Source organism: Calliphora vicina, chromosome 2, assembly GCF_958450345.1.
Source record: "Calliphora vicina chromosome 2, idCalVici1.1, whole genome shotgun sequence".
NCBI lineage: Eukaryota > Metazoa > Arthropoda > Insecta > Diptera > Calliphoridae > Calliphora > Calliphora vicina.
Window position 1 is genome coordinate 38,942,150 of NC_088781.1, and position 22,286 is coordinate 38,964,435.

The 22,286-nt window shown below is 31.5% G+C and overlaps 1 protein-coding gene across 1 annotated transcript in view; it reads left to right on the forward strand.

The window, feature by feature from the left end:
• Nucleotides 1-22,286, forward strand: part of robo3 (roundabout 3) — a 220,414-nt gene that overhangs the window by 117,326 nt on the left and 80,802 nt on the right. Inside the window, exon 2 of the mRNA XM_065501810.1 lies at nucleotides 5,820-6,013. Coding sequence (XP_065357882.1) covers nucleotides 5,820-6,013 — 194 coding nt within the window. The remainder of the gene's footprint in view (nucleotides 1-5,819; nucleotides 6,014-22,286) is intronic.

Genomic DNA, 22,286 nt, shown 5'->3' on the forward strand with positions numbered 1-22,286 from the left:
TAACTGATTAATTTTGGTTCGAATAATTTTAAATTGACAATTTTCAAATTACAAATAAACCGATTAATTTGTGTCGATTTACCGATTGCACTTTATATAGAAAAAAACACAAATTTTCTTTATTAACTCGTGAAAATTGTTTTCTAGCTATAGTTTTTTGAGACATGGTATGAAAACTGAATATAAGGAATTTGGAAATAATCTTTTTTTATAGAATGTTCTATGCTGAACATTGTTCTAATGAGTCGGAGGGCGACATGGTAATAGAAGAAACTGAAGACATTGCTGATCGTTTATCAGATATTAAAGAAACTATTAAAATATTCAAAATCTAAAAAATCAAAAAAGGACACCAATGGTATGTAGAGGATTTTAAATGCTTAGAAAAAACTAAAAAAATAAACTAAGAAATTGGATTTTCTTTATCATGTCTTACTTTCGACTTTCTACAATCAGTGAGAGAGTTTTTTCAAGTCAAGTTTGATCAGAACTAAAAAAAATCGTTTAAAAGGAAAGCATTTAAATTAAATTCCTTGTTTAAAAGATTATATCAGAAAATCTCCCTAAAATCCTAAAAAACCCATATTTATTTATTGTTTTGTTGAATTGTTATGTTTTTTGTTCTTTTTTAAATGTTATATAAGTACATTTATATTCAATTTAAAATTAAAAAAGAAATTACTCGGTTAATCGAATAATTTAAAATTAACCGATTATTTACCGATTAAATCTAAACCCCGATTAATAATTTGCCCGATTAACCGATTAAACCAGAAATTCGATTAAATATCGATTTACCTGGACAAATTTTTATTCACTTCTTTCTTAATAAATAGATCTATCAATAAAATCAAAAATAATTACGATCGGTTATCTAGTTTTCGAGATATTGTATCTGAAATTGGACTAAATTACCTGAATATGGTCTGTTTTTTGAAAACTGAAAATCTGTCAACTTTGAAGGGCTATTTCTTCAGAGCCAAAAATCTCATTATAATAAGAGTAATCGTTGAACAATTCTATGTAAAATAGTTTTATTCAATATTTTTTAGGGGCACATGAAATGTTTGATTTTGTGCAACATCGCTTGTTTTACTGTCGCAACTGTGCGTTGGCTAGGCCATCACCTTATTCTTTTGGCCTGTATTGTATGAATTGTATTACATTCTGCACGAGCGATTTGAGGCTATGGTCGTCTCATATAGAGGTGATGTGAACTGGCCACCAAGATCGTGCTATTTGACCCCGTTAGGCTTATTCCTGTGGGGTTTTCTTAAGTTACAGGTCTATGCGAATAAGCCACAAACTACAGCGGGTCTCAAAGCCAATGCCATCGACCAATTTTAGTTTGATTTATGAGCCAGAATCATGGAAAATTGGACATTTCGGATATGCGCCACCCAGCAAAGCTGCAGCAGACATTTGCACGATGTTATATTTCATACATAATGGCAGCGATAGGACTTTCAAACGAATAAAAGATTTCGATGATATCTCACACACACTTTGTTTTATTTAAATTTAAGGAAGCGCTGAATGAAAGATCCTTTATAATTCTAATTCGTTTATGACCGACTGTAAGGTATACGAAATACCTCTAAAATAACATCAACTCTAGCATATGAAGAATCGAAAAAATGCTAAAATATGCGCCACAGTATGAGCAGTTTTAAAAGTGTTTTTCAACACAAAGCTCATACGTTCGTTATTATCATGTATGGATGATACATCGTGCTTTCAGTTAGTCAGTCACTCATGCACTTGCAGGCAGTCAGTCAGTCATACAGTAACAATGGAAATACTGCTTGCTGGCTTTGGGTGATAAATTTTTAAACAGTCATAAGTGAGTGAGTGAGTGAGCGAATGAATAAATGTTGCTTGCAACACAAAGTGAAGCGCAGCTAATGTAACAACAGCAACTGCACAAACACACATGCATCCAGTAAATTATAATAATAAGATAGTGAAGAAGGGGATGAGTTTTTTTTGTGTAGGTAAATAATGAGTAGAGTGTGATAAAAATGTCAACCCTCTGCAGAGCAAGGGGGCTTTGCACCAGCACACACAAAATGTTTGTTGTTTAAATACCAATAATGCAGTTTTTTTTTTGGGTGTCATTGTTTGAACAGCGATATTCTTTATTTTTCATTGTTGTGTTTATTATTTAAATTAAATTATATTTTTGTATGCAATTAAGGCGTGTCTGACTTTTATACATAAATATTCCCTTTTTCAGTGATCACAATAGCAACACAAACAATTCAAATAATAATAATAGTAACAAGACTGGCACGAGACTTTGCCTGTTCCGGTTGGTTGGTCGAAAGGACATCCACACAAAACTTTTATTTTGCCATTTTTCATATACACACACACCGAACAAGGACACTCCGGTTTTCGTATATTTTATTACTATTTCCTTTATGACATTCGTTTTTTTCAGTTTTTTTTTCGGTGATTTTGAGTGTAAAGAGGGAGTTGGTGCAACAAGAACCAAAACATACACAACAAAATATAATGTATTGAATAAGATTGTTGACACTATATGGCCCTTGGCCTTTTTCCTACACACTGACCAATTTCACTGTGTAGAGTATGTGTGTTTTCTTTTTTTTCCGAATTTTTCTAGCCTGTCAAGGGTGTTATCGTTTGTTAACAAATATTAATGAAAAAAAAAAGACTTTAAAAAGGTTTTCTCTCCCACTCCATTGTCTTGATTTTTGGTTTTTGATAAATAACACAAACATTTTTAGCCACCTTTCACACAACCAAGAAAATAAATAAATAAATTCAACACCCATAAACAACAAATAGAAGAATGAAAAAGTGAAAATATGAAAAATATTTGTTTAACAACTTGGTTTTCACATGACTTGTCATGTTGGGTAAGAGGCAAACGAGCCCTTTGTTTGCTCAATAATATTATGAGTAATCATCTGTTAACGTTTCTAGACCCTATGTCTTTTCTAAGAAAGTTTACTTTTTTTTATGGTTGACAATAATTTCCAAGAATTTCTATTTCAATTTATTTTAGTTAAAAAGGGTAGTTTAGTTGTCAGTGTGAGTCATAGAGTTTTAGGAAGTTAGAAAATGAGATTTTGTGAATTAGTTAGATCATGGAAAGAGATTTGGAAATGAATTGAAGCATATATTTAGAAATATGTGATAAATAGATATTTAATTTATGACCAGAATTACAATATAGGGGTCCAGTATGGCTTGCACCAAGATTACTGTTTTCACTAGCATATCTATTACACCTAGAGGTAGTACAATCTCTTGTACTTCACCCTGCTTATCAAGTCAAGTGTAAGTAGTGCGATTTTTTACCATTGTAAACTATAATTTGGTCATGACGAGAAGAATTTGATGGGTCGATTATGGATTGGATTATGGATTTAGTTGCGTTGCCAGAGGACAACCACTAAATTCTGATGATAGCTGACATTTGCCATCTGTAACACCATTTTGGAAACTGACAACGCAAATCTAGTTCGGTAGCCATCCATAATATACCCATTATTATTATTATTTTCCAAATATTTATTCCATAGCAATGGATTTTGTACATGTTATGGGTTGATTTGATGTAGTCAGATGTCGAGAACAATGCAGCCAATTTGTTAATGTTTAATTTAAGAAAGTTTCCATTGGTTGGTTATTATTTGATTTCTAGGACATTACTAAATCTTTATATCTGGCTTCAAATTTTTCCAAACCAGCAAAGTTAGAAAATAGTTTAAATTTATTCATTAAGATACATTTTTGCACTCTACTAGACCTAAGCTATTAAACAAATAATATCCTTTTTTACTTGGACACTTCTAATCCATATTAAGCAGAAGTGAAAAATAATGTTTTGAAAATAGAGTTCGAGAGGACCTATCACTTAACCTGGTAGGACAGATTTATTCAAAATATTGGCCATTGCCTATGACCGTATCCCGTCTTTCTGGCCACATATGGATTCCGAGCCAAAAGAACTGTTCTTCTTTTGAGGCCAAGAACAAATCAAGCCAATTTCGAATAGTCTGTTCCGAAGTGAAGCGTATCCCAAAGAGAGCGTTCTGCATCCATCGAACCAAATAGTTGTCGGACAGGGTAATGTCTGGACTATAAGGCGAAACTTCCCAACCATTTCATTATAAATAGTTTTTAACAGGTATTGCAAAATTTTGCTGAGCGTTGTAATAATGGCATATTATGGTTTCATGAGTGGCCGCATATGCTGCGTTCGGCGCATGTTCCTCTGATGGTCTACTCAGATTTCATCAGATAGAACCCTCTTACTTCCACAAAATACAGAGCATTAGCTTAGAGCCATGGATATTTGGCGTTGGTGTGGATTTGGATGATTGCCGGACTTCACATACCATCTCTTACTCTTCGGGTTATTGTAATGAATCCATTTTTCATAGCAAGATGATTTGATTTTCTTTTATAGCGTTTAAGCATCGTTTCGGACATGCAAAGTCATCTTTCAAGGTATCTCGGCTTTAATTCGTATGGTTGCCAATTTCCTTGAATTTGGATGAATCCTGATGTTCGCAAACGTTTTGAAATTGCTGCTTGAGTAGTTCCCAATTATTTTGCAAGCTTCCCAATTATTTTGCAACAAGTATATGCAAAAATATGCATTTAAGGGTAAAATATGTAAAAATATGCACTAACAAATCGATGCCAAAATTCTTAAATAGTTCTGAAACGTGTAAATATCTTATCCATGTGCTCATTAGACTCACCAGAAAAAACATGCATTTGCATATTTTGGTTTCCCTGGTTATAAGTATGACAACATTAACTATGAAGCAATTTTAAAGCCTCTGGGTGATCATTGAGGAAATATAACATTGGAGTTTTATTTTCCATTAGATTATTCATGAGACTTCTAAAAGATAGCGCTGTGTATTCAAACGGTAACAGCGAGTAGCTAAAAAGTTAGAGTATCATAGGCAATGTTAAAGTAGACATCAACTGTATTTACCAGTATATTTAGAAAGTGTGTATATTAAAAGAATGTGACTATTTAAATTAAAGATTTGTTACAAATTTTAAATTACTGATGGCTTATATTTGCAATTAAAATAATCCGGTTTATTTAAAGAAAATAAACCACCGTTTTTAAAAGGTAAACATGAAACAATATTTTAATCAGCTCTGTCATGGAACTGAGGGCATTTACAATATATTGCTTTGAAGCATTACAATATATTGCTTTAAATCCTTAATAGAAAATAATGTAAACTATTTTTTATTATTGTTTATCATATACAATATTTAAAAATTTTTTTAGATACATCGCTAACAAAGGATTACAATACCAAAAAGTTTAAATAACTTGCAACAAAAATTTAACAAAATTTCATTTAAATTTGTTTTGGAATATTAAATAACTAAAGCCCTTACAATTTCAGCTTAAAACCTTTAGCCGGTCTGTATTTGAATGTAATGTGTGAGTTCCGCTCTCTCTCTCTTTCTCTCTATACATAGCCATATATAAATTATTGTTGCATATAATCCCATATGCATACGTGAAAATAAATCTGAAGTAAAAAATAAAATAAAAAAATTTGCATAATAATGCAAAAAACCAAAGAAAAATCAGTGGAAAAAAGTGCATTAAAACAATTTTTATTTATGTGGAATATAAAAGAGAGAGATACCAAAAAATATAACACTCAAACTTACATTTATATGTATAAAAAAAAACATAATACTAAAGCTGTCTCTTACATTTGATACTTTTATTTTATGTAGAATTGCAACAGAATATTTTTTTAAACAATTTTTTCTGTCTTTTTCTTTAATTCTCTTTTAAGGTTCACATCCACCCAGAATAGTGGAACATCCAATTGACACAACAGTGCCGCGTCATGAACCCGCAACGCTTAATTGCAAAGCGGAAGGTTCGCCCATACCCACCATACAGTGGTATAAAGATGGAGTACCATTGAAAATTTTACCAGGATCACATAGGATAACATTACCGGCTGGTGGATTATTCTTTCTAAAGGTGGGTAGCATTATAAAAATGTAAAAAAAAATAAAAAAAAAATAAAAAAAGTAGAAGAAAACAGGAAAAATATATATTTAAATTAAAAAGGAAGTAAAGAAAATTTAAGAGCAAAGAATAAAACTTAAAATGAGTCAAAGTGTGAATGAAGTTTTTTTAAACAATTTTTTTTTTTTTATATTTTGTTGTTGTTAAGTATAAAGCATTCTGGTTTAAGCCTCTTGGCATTAACATTTTTGTTTTTCATTATGAAAAAAAGTTTATTTTTATACTCATACTTTATTAAGCTGTTATTTTTTTTTTCTCAACATTTTTCCATAATTTCTGGCTTAATTTTATGGCTGACATTGCAAAACTGAAAAGGAAGATGATTCTTTTTATTTAATTTTTTTTAGTTATTTTTCGAGAATTCATCTGTGTACCTGAGTTTTCCATATGGCTTTTTATTACGACTGAGCTGAGCCAAGAGCGTACTAATTACTTTTTTGTTGTTGTTTACTGTCCGTATACGTTTTGTATATGTATGGAAAATAAGAAAAACGATTTTTTACTTCCTTTTGCTTTAAATGTTGTTGTCAGTATGTGTGTGTGTTTATTTGTTTGTCTGCCTGCCTCTGTCTGTCTGTCGCTCCGTTTTATCCATCCGCTTGTTGTTGAGTTAAATATGCCTGGGAGCATATTTTGGTTGAATATTTTCTACGTACACGTAATGTACACGAAAATATACCAACACCAATACCAGTACTGAAATATAGTCACACAAATACTCATACGCCAACTATTTGCAACATCGGTGTGGTAGCAAGCAACACCCATAAAATACCTTTATCATACCTTTACAATACTGGTAATACAGTTGCATTGAGTTCTATAGCAGTTAACAAGAGACAGACAAATAACAAAAAATATATGCTGATGAGTCAGATGATGCAGCATTCTCTTACTTCAGTCAGTCATTCATTCATTCGTTGGTTCATTCATCCAGACACCACATACATACAATATACGTCATATAGAAGCACAAGTGAAACTATGAATGCCTGCACACTGTGCACTAGGGTGGCATTTATTTTGCACTTTTTGCATTTTCGATATTACCAACATCAAGATCTATAATTATACCCTTCACCATGAGGGGCAAGGGTATATATAAGTTTGTCATTCCGTTTGGATTGACGTGGCGTGAGTTGACGTGAGTCAAGTGAACCAACTTTAAATTTTGTAACTCAACACATACAATTTTTGTGTTAAAACATTTATTTTGATACTATCCCACTAAGAGTGCAAAAAGCTCTTAAAGGAATGGACATAAGCTTTCATTTGAGTAAAAAAAAAATTTAGAATGAGGGCCCATTTTGGAAAAAAGTTCGATTTTGCCAAAAAAAAAAAATCAAAAATTGTATATCTTGAGTTACAAAACATTTATTTTGCTATATATCCCACTCGCATCCCACTAAGTGACTAAATAGGTCTTCAAGAAAAATATCCGAGCTTTCTGATGAGCAAAAAAAAAGATTAAAAAGAGGGCCCATTTGGAAAAAAAAGTCAACAAAGTTTTTGATTTTGCAAAAAAAAAGTCAAAAATTGCTTGTTTTGAGTTACAAAATATTTGTTTAATAGATATCGAACTCGCATCCCACTAAGCGACCAAATAGGTACTCAAGGAAAATATCCATGCTTTATTTTAAGAAATAAAGGGCCCATTTTGAAAAAAAAGTCAAACAAGTTTTTGATTTCGGAAAAAAATTATTTTTATTTTTTTTTTAAAAAAAGATTGAGAAATAGCTATCTAAACTATTTGGACACATTTTGCTAAGAACAATAGATAATAAGTCATATGGATGAGAAAAATCACATGTTTGACCAAAATGTCACATTTTGACCGCCTCTAACTCCGAGAGTTCTTGACCGATCTTGTTGAAAAATTGAGTCTGAATTATCCAATAGGTCTATCCTTGGTGCAAATTTCATTCCGATCGGAAGACATCGATTTTAAAAGTTTGTTCACTTGACGTGAAATCCCCCATATATATTCTGGATCGTTATAGATAGCGATGTCGATATAGCCATGTCCGTCTGTTCGTCTGTATGTTGAAATCAACATTCCGTAGCCCCAAATAACTTACAAACATGATTGATACATCAATATATCGGGAATTCTTCTGGCTCGATTGCTATTTAAAATAGAGAAAATCGGCCCACAAACGGATGAGATATAAGGAAGAAACCGGGACATCCTCGATTTTTGGCCTTTTTTTGATTTATATCTGGATTACTAAGTCGTTAATATACACAATATGGATATCTAGTGATAGATATTTCAAAGTCCATCAACGATGTATATAAGGCTAAAGTAATTTCGACCTACAATAGGTCAAAATCTGGAAAAATAATTTTTAACCCGATTTTTTTGCAAAAAAAAAAATTTATTTTGGTTTGTTAATTCCTTTAGCATTTAGCATTGTAATCAGCCAAGTCTCACTTCGATAAAGCAGTGTTGATTTTACACATGTACAACTTGATATGGAGAGATAGTTGATGTGAGCGCCATATGTTTCTTAATCTTTCAAACGCTGATCTGGCTTTGCATATTTTTAAACTTACATTTTCATCTATACCTCCGGATATAGTCATGATACATCCAAGATAACAATTGGTGCTCACAAATTCAATTTCCTTGATGTTTATTATAAAACGATCGACATTGTTATTATTAATGCACATTGCCTTGGTTTTCTTTATGTTCACTTTAAGTCCTACAGCTAGAGATCTGTAAGATCATTCAATGTGTTCTGCATAACTCGGTGTTTGTGTGAGAGTAGTCATATGTCGTTCGCGAAATCGATATCCTCTAAAGGACTGTGCGGATTCCAAACTATTCCTCGCCTTTTTTGCTAATCCAAATCATTACATTGTCCAAAACAACCGCAAATGGTAAAGGCGATACAGGTATGCTTCACTATTGTTTCAATTGTGTCTGACTTGGATCATGGCATTGTCGTAAATTTAATTATGTTAATCACTTTCGTGGGTACACATTTATTTCTTACGTTTAATTGTATCAAAATTTTTTTGGAAATCTATGAATACCAGATAGAAAGGAAAGCCCAATTCGTCAGACTCTTCACAAGTTTCTTCCCACGAGCCATGATTCTTGATAAGCTGTCTTTCCCTCAATAGGTCGTTCAAAGGTACTTTGTGTATTGTGCAACTAATTGATCGTAAAAAGTCCTTTGTGGTCTCGTCAGCATCTTTGGTGGGAGCGTAGCACTGTATGATGGTTAGTGATTTCCTTATCTTCGTACGGAACCATTCTGATGCGATCACTGATATGTTTCCAGGAGTTAAATGTTTTCGTGGATCCTTTGCCACAAAGACAGCAACTCTATACTCACGCTTTTTATGTTAGGCGCTATATATAACTGTATTTCGATTTGATGATATAAATTCTCAATTGCCAAACCATCGCTCTTCTAGGATCTCCTAGGATGTTCAATTTGAATTTCGTCATTAGTGTCTCTAACTGAAAAAGCCTTGTTGTGGTCTTAAATTCAACTGTCTTAATCGTATCATTTTATGCCAAGGTTTTTGCTGTTAGAAGTTTCAAAAATCATTGTTCTTCCAAAAGATGGCTGATTGGTCCATAGTATCCTAGATTGGAAGTGGGGCTGCCACTTCAAAGAAGCTAAACCGACTTATAATTTGTGTTGATTATTTAGAAGAGCCATTTAGTCGCGTCGTCGATCCAGGGATCACTGCCTACATGGACATTCATTTCCGAATTCATCGGAGACTCTTCCCCTGGAACCGCTGATCTTTCCGCTACTGCTTATTTGATTAACAGCTACCCAATATATCTATTGGGCAGCCCGTGTACACAGTCTGCAACCCGTGGACGAGTCCGTTAGCATTCAGCTAAGCTTCTCCGAAAGGTTGCAGTTTTGTTTTTGTAAATTTGGAGTTTTGATCAAAATAGCAATGATTTCAAAAATATTAAACAAACACGAATTTACACACTGCGTAAATGATCAAAATCATTTTCAATAATTTACAATAAATTTCCTCAAAATCCGTAAATTTGAAATTAGTCAAAATTGAGCATAGTAAGAGCCACCCTACTGCACAATGTGCACTTTTGTTGCCAATAACGACGACAACGATGACTATGATGTTGCTGCTGATGATGATGATGATGAAAGGAATGGAAACCTTTAGCTTTAGTTTGAAGTATAGAAAAGAAGAGGAAATAAAAAAAACTACATTTAAATGCAAACAAAACCTTCTAAATTAAATGTATGACTGAGGATCTAAAATGTTAAAATTAACCAGGAAACAAAATGCCATTCTAAAGGAAACTGAAATTATTATAATTTTGTTCAATAAGTTATAAATTAAATATTGCAAAGCAATAAGACAGTTTATGAGGAAATTTACATGATTAATTTAGTCGTTTGGAAAATAATGTCCAAATGAAATTCTTTGAACACTTGAAATTTTGACTTAAAAGTATAAGAAAATGTAACCAAAGTTGTATCCCTTATTTATATTATTACAGAAGAGACTGTTACTCTTAAAGCTAGTAAGAAAAGTGAAAGGCTTTATTATCTAAAAACTTAATTAATGTATAACCACCCATAACTGCTTCATTCCTGTTAACACCCTTTAATAGTTTCCACCAAAAAAACACATTTTCTTATTAAAAACGCCTCTTAAATCATTATACCACATTTTACTTAAAAACTCCAATTAAAATGTTCACTGGGTGTTGCATATACACACACCCACACATTGGTTTAATTTACACATCAGCAATAATAAACAATTTTACAATTGTTTATTTGTCTTTTACTCAGTTTTATTGTGTTTGTTTAACTACACCCTCAGACACATTTGCATACACAATTATACAATAAACATTTTGAAAATGTTGCACAAAATGTAAAGAGGATACAAATAGCACAAAAACAAAAAACTGAAATTAAAATAAAGCAAAAAAAGTGTAAGTTTGTCTAAGAGTAGAAAACTTTTCATTTATTTGTTTGTTCAGTTCTTTTATATTAAATTTTCTTTGCGCTTAAACTTTTTCTTATTTAAATCCAACCCCTTTCATTTAGTCTTCAGCATTCACTCAGTTATTCATTCATTCACTCATTTAGTTTAAATGAATTGATTCCGCTACTTTTGTCGCAAATTTTCTTTTCCACAACTTTTTAAAATAAATAAATTTTGTAAAATTCTTCATTCGTATTCATTTCTGAGCAGCATCATTAACATCATTATATTAATTATTATTGTTAGTAATTATCATTATCATTTAGTTATATTTTTGGTTTATAATTATCTTGGTTTTTAGTTTCATTTCTCCTCTAATTACTTTCATTCCATAATAATGAGTTAAAATATTTGTTATGTTGTTTAAATTTTGTGTGAATTCAAAATGATTGCGTCTCATCCTTTAATTCTCATTTGTTGTATATAAATTGTTTTATTTATGTACATAATTAAGTATAAAACAAAAACAATAATTCAATTAAAATTAAATGTTTAAATTAAAAAATAACCATAATACTCTACACTAAGTAAAAGAGCAAAAACATTTTTCTTTTAAAATTTCAATAATTTATATTTTTGAGTGATTTTCGGAAGTGGGCCTTATATGGGGGCTATGACCAATTATGGACCGATCACCATGAAATTAGGTCGTGTGATATATGTCTATATGAAAGTTTACTATGTTGAATTTTGTGAGTATACCAACATTTCTAAGCGATTTGCACGTTAAAGTGATTTTCGGAAGCGGGTCTACATGGGAGCTATGACTAATTATGGACCGATCGTAACAAAAGTTGGTGACATGAATTTTATTTGGAGCGCAATTTGTGGAGATACATTCATAAATAAAACATTTCTGACCGATAAAGTCCAATTTCGGAATGACATTTGTATGGGGGCTAGGTGAAATAATGGACCGATTTCAGCCTTGGTCCATGGGCCGAAAAAAAATTATGTACCAAATTTGATCGAAATATCTTCAAAATTGCGACCAGTACTCTGCGCACAAGGTTTACATGGACAGCCAGCCAACCAGACGGACGGACATTGTTTAATCGACTCAGAAAGTGATTCTAAGACGATCGGTATACTTTAAGGTGGGTGTTAGACTAATATTTTTGGGCGTTATAAGCATCTGCACAAACGCATAATACCCTCCCCACTATGGTGGTGTAGGGTATAAAAATCATTATTTAGTTGTGTGTGATGGGAATCCATATAGAATAGGGAAGAATTCATAATTCATTCTGACTGAATGGGACACATTCTATAAAGAATGAACATATGCATGGATACATTTTCTTTAACCTTCATAAGGTCTTCGGGTCAAATTTGACCCATTTTTAAATTAGAAATTGAATTTTTTCTAAAAGTGAGTGGTTGATATTTTATGACCTTTATTTGATTTAAAATGTCAACAACTAAGTTAGTTTTTTTAAAAAAAAAAGTCGGTAAAAAAAATATCAATTTTCTATTTGGGTCAAATTTGACCCGAACCTTGTGAAGGTAATGTGCCTGAAAAGGGCACAACAACTAATGAAGATAAATCTGAAAGAATATGACACATTTTCAAAATAAAAGGAACATTTAACAGAATGCTATAAGAAAAATATCTGTTAGAATTGAGAATATTTTTAATAAAATGAAAATCCGACAGAAATGTGTATGACTTAGAAATACGTGATTTACAATAGATGGCGTATGTTTGTTTTCGTTTTTTATAACTTACTAGCTGAATCCGGTCCGCGTTGCTGGTCTTTAGTCTGTTTTATATAGCATCTCGATCTAGATTTTAATATACAGTGTCGGACAAATTCAGTGAACCAACCTTCAATGTTAATACATGTAGTGGCATTTCGGCTGGTTCCAATGAATTCCAAAATTCAGTATGCAAGAGTAAACAAAATTGTTTATCACAGACCGAAAATCAAAAATCTGACTTAACGCTGTTACCCAAAAGGCTTTTCTGAAGATTCCCTGAAAATTTCATCAAAATCGGTAGGGCATTAGCGGTATAATGTAAAAATTGGATTTTTACGCACCCCTCCGGCCACAGACCGAAAATCTGACTTTACAGTGCTACCAGCTAGGTTATTCTGAAAATTCCCTGAAAATTTCATCAAAATCGGTTTAGCCGTTTTTTATATATATAGATGGCATTAACGGTAAATTGGAAAAATTTGATTTTGCCACGCCCCTCCGCCCACAAACAAAAATTAATAATCTGACTTTACAGTGTTACCCGCTAGGCTATTCTGAAGATTCCCTGAAAATTTCATCAAAATCAGTCTAGAAGTTTTTGAGTTCATACGGAACATACATACAAATATCCATTTTGTCATTTTGAAAAGTACACTCTGTCATTTATTCCCACTTAGTTATTGAATATTATAGTGAATTTTGTATCACAGAATCGTCATATGCATACTTCTTTAATATGAAAAAAAGTGCCGCTGATGCACTCCAATTGCTCACCAAAGCTTATGAAATTCTGTCCAGAACATCACGGGAAAACTGTACCAAACGCAACTGATTTGTTCCAAGCGAGCATTGACCGAAAAATGCGCAGAATATATTCCATCATGAAAACGTTCGGCCACGTTATGCAATACCTGCTAACGACTACTTAGAAATAGGACATTGGGAGGTATTGCTTTATCCGTTTTATAGTCCAGACTACTATTTGTTTCAATCGATGCAAAACGATTTCTCTAGTTTACGCTTCACTTTGGAATATAGTATCCGATATAGGATTGCTTCGTTTTTGGCCTCTAAAGATGAGCAGTTATTTTGCCTCGGTATTCGTATATTGCCAGAAAGATGGGTAAAGGTCACAGCTGAGAACGCACAATATAATTAGGCAAATTTTCCATAAATAGAAAGATTTCTAAAATCTACAGAAAATATGAAAAACTAGGCACATTTTTTAGAGAAATGGATTCCAATGAAATACTGCACATTTTCTAAAGAAAAAATGTGTACGATTTCTATAAAAAATCAACCAAAATGTGTCAGGTTTGTATTGTAAACAATAATTGCTTAATTTTATAAAGGAAATCTTCTCAATTCTGGCAGGATTCATTTGTAGAAGGCCTGTTAGAATTGGGCGGTTTTTACTTCATAAACATTTTCTGAATTTACAAGTTTTTTATAAAATGTGAAGTCCAGTTCTGGCAATTCTTTCTATTAAACATATGCAAAATTCTGCCAGATTTTCTTTCTTAATGAAATCTGCTCAATTATGGTGGATTATATATTCATAAACATCTGCATATTTTAAAGTAGATCTGCTCACTTCTGGCAGGCTTTAATTGTTCAAAATCAGCATCATTTATTTCTTTCAAAATCTATCCAATTTAGCAGTTTCCTTAAAAAAAAAATCATCGCATATCCAGTAGGATTTATTTCTATTGAAAATACTTACGTCTAATTCCATGCGTCAATTTATTTATACCAATTTTGTTAGATTTATTTTCCATAAATATCTGCCTATTCCTATATGATATCTGCAAGGTTTATTAGTAAAATATTTGTCAGAATTGGACAGCTTTGGTTTCATAAAAAATCTTCTCAATATAAGCAATTTTTATTAAAAGATACAGCCCAATTCTGTCAGTGTTTCCTGCTAACATATACAGCCTAATTCTGTGAGGAATTAATTCCATTAGAAATATACAAATATCTGTCGGATTTTCCTTTTACATCACATTTGATCAATTATGTCTGCATTTTTAAATCCAAGAATTCAATTCAATTTATCAAAATTTTATTTTCATAAGTATCTGTTTATTATTATAGCAGATTTGACCATTTGTGCAGGCTTTATTTGTAAAAAATCACTGGCTTTTATTGCTTTAAAATCTTTTCAGTTTTAGAACATTTTTTTTATACAAATTCATTATACATACATATGTATATCCAACAGGATTTATGTCTATGCTTAATTCCGACAGATTTAAATTTTCCAGGAAATCTTCTAAATTGTTCATCCCAAATTCATCAAATTTGTTTTCCTATATATCTGACTATTCTTATTGGATATCTATAGGCTTTTTTTTGTAAAAAATCTGTCGGAATTGTGTAAGTTCCTAAAAAAATTAAAAAATTCTTTATTAGAAATCATTGAAATTCCAGCAGCTTTTCACTTTAAATTCGCACAGGATTTATTTCTTCCGAAAATGTCCTAATTCTGCCAGATTTTTTACAGGAAATCTATTAAATTATGCCTGATTTTTGTATTTAGGAAGTTATTTTAATTTCATAGAAATCTCTCCGTAGAAATCTTCTCACTAGGTATTTTTGTAAAAACAGTCTATCAGATTGAGCAAATTTTATTTATTAAAAATCTTCCAAATTTAAACAGTTTTTTTCTAAAAGAAAATCATAATATTTCTATCGATAATATTTCAAATTCTAGCAGGTTTTTTTCTGCTAGAAATCTAATCGATTATGTCAGAATTTCTATATTTAAGTAGCAGTCTCTGTAATTTTGCAAAATTTTCTTTCAATATACATCTGAATAAAATTATTTCAAAAACATTATTTAGAAACAAATCGTAAATCTATTTGCAACTACATATTTTCAATTCATTATCAAAACCTTCACTTTCATTTCAAGTCTAAAAATCATTCATAAAACAAATACTTCCCACTTCACTTTCATTAAATTATAACTAAAGCAAAACAGTAGCAACAGCAATGATAATAAACTTTAAATCGCAATTTCCAATAAATGGAATCACCAGCAAAAAAAACAACAACAATCACTCCCTAAAGACTTTTAGCACGCAGTTGTCTGTTTTCACAGAAAATTTATGATTATTTTAAATTAAAACGGAAACATGTTTTCAGCGAGCTTAAGTCAGTTGTCGTTGGTAACCAATACTCATGAAATTCACACAAACACCAAAGGCTACTACATGCAAACAGCAAAACCTACACGTGGACAATCGCATTTAAACATTCTCAGACTCAAACACACACACCTTAAATTGCTAAAATGAATGTTGAAAACAGTAGCAGCAGCAGCAGCGATAATAATAAATGTTTGTGCTATAAAATCACACTCTTATAGAAATAAGTATAGAAACAAAAAGGAAAAACCAAAGTGACTAAATAGAAAAGAAAGGACCTTTCACAATACAATATAATAATGTAGCAATGAACAAGGACATAAATGATAGAAAACTCTATGCCATATTTTATAGATGGTTTGGCTTTTTTTTTCCAGTCACACAAAAACACTCACTCCCTCCGTGGCTTTCTCACTGTTTCTATTCACACAAACCATTCGAAATGTTTGCTGAAATGAATGAATGTTTGGAAAAAAGTACACAGCATAAGAAGATTTCAGCTTGTGTAGAAGACCAGGCTATCCGCCATTCTGCTAAATTCATTTGCTTTGCATGTATGTACTGCGTGTATGTGTTTAAAGCTGTTTCCAGCAGCAAGCATTTTCCGTTTGCCGCTCATTCATTCTGTTTAAGTCATTAAAGGTTATAATAAATTCATTTGGCTTTGGGTACGTGCAAAATGGCAAACAAATAAATAAAATCATACTTTAACTTTCAACTTGTCGTAATCTACTTTACTCTCCCTTTCTTTTCCTATTCATTTAGGTTCTTTCAAACTAACTTGGAAAGACTTACACATAGATTTCCCTTTCCTGGCAGAAAAATATCACGAATATTATTCATGTTAGATTTTTCAAAAAAGAGGTGTTAATTTGAGAATAGTTTTATGTGAATTGAAATTTACCTCTGGAAATTTTTTTTTCAAATTATAGCCGATTTTTATTCCAAAGAAAATATCCTTAAATTACAGCAAGTTTTTTATTTATAGAAAATTTCGACAGAAAGATAATTTATGGCTTTATGGATTTGTTAGAATTTGTATTTGAAGCTGCTAGAGAAAAAGTACCTACAGTGGAAACTTTTCCAAATATTTCATTAGTGGCCTAAAATCAGAAATAATTTTTTAGAAAATTTTAACATTTTTGTAGTATTTTATTTGTATACTTTTATTAACTTAATTTAACAAAAAAAGGACATATTTATTAAATTCTAAAAATGAGAAAACAAAATTAAAAGATTTCTTTATTACGGCATTGACAAAACAATGGAATCTTAGGTATTATTTTAACAAATATGGTCTAAACTTTGCAATAACTCAATATTTTGTTGGGTATCCCTTACTTTTATACCCTACATCACCATAGTCCGGAGGGTATTATGCGTTTGTGCAGATGTTTGTAACGCCCAAAAATATTAGTCTAACACCCACCTTAAAGTATACCGATCGACTTAGAATCATTTTCTGAGTCGATTAAACGATGTCCGTCCGTCCGTCTGGTCGGCTGGCTGTCCATGTAAACCTTGTGCGCAGAGTACAGGTCGCACTTTTAAAGATATTTCGATAAAATTTGGTATATGTTATTTTTTCGGCCCAAGGACCAAGCCTATTGAAACTGGCTGAAATCGGTCCATTATTTCACCTAGCCCCCATACAAATGTCCTTCCGAAATTGGACTTTATCGGTCATACATGTTTAATTTATAAATGTCTCTCCACAAATTGCGCTCCAAATAAGTTTTATATACACAAAATTCATGTCACCAAATTTTGTTACTGTCGGTCCATAATTAGTCATAGCTCCCATATAGACCCGCTTCCAAAAATCACTTTAACGTGCATAAATCGCTTAAAAATGTTGGTATACTCACAAAATTCAACATAGTAAACTTTCATATAGACACAAATAACACGACCTAATTTCATGCTGATCGGTCAATAATTGGTCATAGCACCCATATAAGGCCCACTTCCGAAAATCACTCAAAAATATAAATTATTGAAATTTTAACAGAAAAATGTTTTTGCTCTTTTACTTAGTGTAGGGTATTATATGGTCGGGCTTGACCGACCATACTTTCTTACTTGTTTATACTTTCTTACTTGCCCATAAATTTTCTATGGGCTTGAGATCTGGCGATTGGTCAGGCCACTTCAAAACACTTACCTCGTTGGATTCTAACCACTCGGTTACAGCCCTAGGGTGTGTTTCGGGTCGTTGTTGTGTTGCAATCTCCAAACTAGGGGCATATTTTCCTCAGCGTATGGATACATAACATCATTTAATATGGTTCTGTATCCTATACCTGTCATGGTATCTTTTATAGTATGAATTTGGTCCATACCTTGCCCTGAAAAACATCCCCATTGCCACCGCCAAACTTTACAGACTTATTTGTGTACTTTGGATCTAATCTTTTTCCCTTTGGTAGTCTTACAAATGTTCTCCCATCACTTCCTCTTAAATTGTATTTGGATTCGTCGGAAAAGAGGACAGTATTCCATTTCTGTATCGACCAGTTTAAATGATCCCTGACAAATTGTAGACGAGCAGAACGGTTATTTTTAGAAATGAGTGTTTTTTTCACAGGACGATAGCAACCAAGACCAGCCTCATTTTCCCTGCTACTAACTGTTCTGGTACTTATTTCTAATTTTAGTCTATTAACAACCTCTCGAGGAGTTATTTTTGGGAATTTCTTGGACTCTCTCGCAATTAAATTGTCTTGTCTAGGAGTAGTCTTACGAGGTCTTCCACCTAAATGTTGAGTTTTTACAGAACCGGTCTCACGAAATTACTTTATAATTTTTGAAACTGCTGATTTATTTATTGAATATTTATCACAGATACTTTTTTATTTTAAACCAGCTTTAAAATCGTTAATTTTATTTTATTTTTTAAGTCTTCACAAATCTTAACTTTAGCCATTTTCTTTAACTTTGAAAAAAAGCAATTATGCGAAAAACTTAGAAAAAGAAATTGTGAAAAATTACCAGAATTTTAAAATAAAATAACTGTAAACAGGATGCTTTTTACATCGTTTCGTTTTACACTTCTTTCCTGCAGAAGTTTAAAAGTTTCCATTGTTTTGTCAGTAGCATAATTTTAGTGAATAATTTTAATTTTGTTCCCTTTTTTCAGAATATTATTAATTATGTTGTTTGTTTTTCAGTTAATTTATATAAATAAAACTATACAAGTAAAATACTAAAAAAAAAAATTTTGGGCTACATATGGAATATTTGGAAAAGTTTCCGTTGATTTGTCAACCACTGTGTTTAAGATTAAAATTTAACAATCTAGAATTGGTCTTCTGTTTATTATTAAAATTATCATTATAAATTTTATAGATTATGTCGGGAAATATTGTTCAATAGTCTCTATAAAACATATCTTCGTTGCCAAAATTGATTGTTCAGTATATGTTCAGTTTTATTTTCTATTCATTTTAAGCTGCTAAGTTTTTAACACCAACTCTTGGTTTCTTCTATTTGTTACATAAATGGTTTTAAGCATAGAATTCTCCATCTAACCCAACTTGCGCTAATTTTTCCAAATCTCTTAATGAATATTTAAAAATTCTCCACTGTAGAGATGCAACCAGCTAACACATTTCTAAAACAATATTTTAATCCCCTACGTTCTACGTAACTTATTTCAGCTCATTTTCTAAATACTAAAATGAAAATAAAAATGAAAAAAGAAAATACTTGTATGTTTTCTCTAAAACAAAATGAAACATATTTTATTATATTTCATTGCATTATAACGTCGTATCATTAAAGTGGGATTTTCTTTTTAGAACAGGATAAAGTAAATATTTTTTTCTATTCCCTCTGTTTACACAGACTACATGATTCTTTATACACAAATTCATTCAAAGGAGTTTTTGTTACAAGATAAAATATTTTTTTACATACAAACAGAAGATATTATTAAAATTATTTATAAAGTTTCCTTTTTAAAAAAATAGATACCATAGATAAATCTGAAACAAAATGTTGAAGATTAAAATCATATTTAAAAAAAAAACACAAACAGATACACCCAGAGTCCCTGGCGGAAATAGAACCCGCAACCCCCAGATTGATAGTTCAGCACACTATCGTAAAACACAAATTCATGAAATATATTACTGATCAAAGGATAAATAGTTTTTAGTATAATATGATAGAAAATGTACCCAATTCTGTCTGGTTCTCATTGCTCTATTTCTCTTCCTAGTCTTTAACTTTTTATAGAACATTTTGTTTCTCTTCAAAACCTGATTAAATTCAATCGATTTCAAATTTTCTATCTACTGAAGAATATTCATTCTAAAGAAAATTTTACATCCATAGAAAATTTACCCAATTCTGGACAATTATCCTGCTATATGAAAATTTTCCCAAATCTGGACAATTTTCTTTCTCTAGAAAATTTTCCCAATTCTGATCAATGTTCCATCCATAGAAAATTTGGTTATTCCTGAAAAATTTTTTTTCTCTGGACAATTTTCGTTCTATAGAAAATTTGGCCAATTCTGGACAATTTCTATAGACAATTTTAAACCAATTCTAGACAATTTCCCTTCTATAGCAAATTTAAGAAATTTTGAGCAATTTTCTTATCATAGAAAGTTTGGCCAATTCTACGAAATTTTCCTTTTATAGAAAATTTGGACAATTCTGGAAAAATTTTTCTTCTAAGAAAATTTGCTCAATTCTGGATAATTTTTCTTCTATAGAAAATTTGGCAAAAATGTTTCTCCTACAGAAAATTTAATTCTGAACAATTTTCATTCTATAGAAAATTTTAAAATTTTATTTATTAAATTTCAAAGAGACAATTCGCCTCTATAGAAATTTTTCCATTTATTTTTATAAAAAATAGAAGGTATATAGATACCTCAAGTGAAAATTTTCAAACTTTTTCCATAATGAAAATCTACTTATTTTTGTTAGGTTGCTTTTTTTAGAAAATCAGTCCATATCTGACAGGTTTTCTTTTTATAGAAAACCTGGAAATTTTATTTATTAATAAATTCAGACCAAATATGGTCGGTGTTCTTTCTAAAGAAAACTTATTCTTACCCCCTGGTTATACCTGATAAATTTTTATCATGATAAACTTCAAAATGGTTGTCTGAATAAAAAATTGTCAGGTATAGTCTCCATTTATTAGTATTATTATGATAAAATTGTTAGTGCTTTTGCTTAGACAACTTTGTCTTGGCAACAAATGTCATTTATTGTTATGATGAATATTTGTCAAGTATAGACAGGGGGTTAGGTTTTTTTCATTACGAAGACAGAGCAATTCTGGCAATTTGTTTTTCTAAACAATTCAGTCAAATTCTTGAAGATTTGGATGTTTGACTTAAAAGTGTGAAATTTTTTAAAATTTTTAGCTTTTATTTTGAAACATTTGTACAATATAAATTTATTCAAAGTATTGATCATTGTTAGCTATGAAGTCTTACCAGCATTCTGGCAAGAAATGGATTCCGAGCAAAAATAAGAGCTCATCTTTAGAGGCGAAGAAAGAATCAAGCCAATATCGGATGCTCTGTTATAAAGAGAATCGCATCCCAGAGTGAGCGTTCTGCATCAATCGAAGAAAATAGTAGTCGGACGGGGCAATGTCTGGACTATAAGTCGGGTGAGGCAAAACTTCTCAACCTCTTTTTCTCAATAGTTTTTAACAGATATTGCAACATGTGGCTTAGCGTTGTCATGATGAAATATTACGGTTTCATGTCTGGTCGCATATTCCGGCAAATGCTCGATTTAAATGTGATCGCCAGGCTAGATTTCAGTAGCCCATACCAGATAGGACCCTTTTGGTCCTATCAAATATAGCGCGATGGATGTTTGGCTTTGGTGTCGTTTGGTTTTCCGGTTTTCCGGGCTTCGCATACGATCTCTTTTTGGCCCCTGATTTTGGATAATTCCTGCGGCTTGCAAACGTTTTTAAATTGCTACTTGAGTAGCTCCCAATGATTTTGTAAGCTCTTGTTGAGTTTGACAGCAATCTTCATGCAGTAATGCCTCCAATTCTAGCTCCAATTCTAGGTCTTCAAACTTTTTTGGCTGGCCAGGGCGATATCTATCTTCCGCATCAAAATCTCCACTTCTAAACCGCAAAAAACCATATCTCTCACATTGAAACCTATGACACACATTCGCCATAAGTTTTGGTAAGCAATCGCTCTGCTTCAGCGGGACTTTTTTTCAAATTAAAGATGTAAATTAAAAAAAACTTTGTTGTTTACACTTAAATGTCCAATAACTAAGTGAGAATAAATGACGTATAAGTTAAAAACACAAACCGCGTTGAAAAGATACATAATTTTTTGTAGATCCCACATTTTTAAATCATACGCTCAATT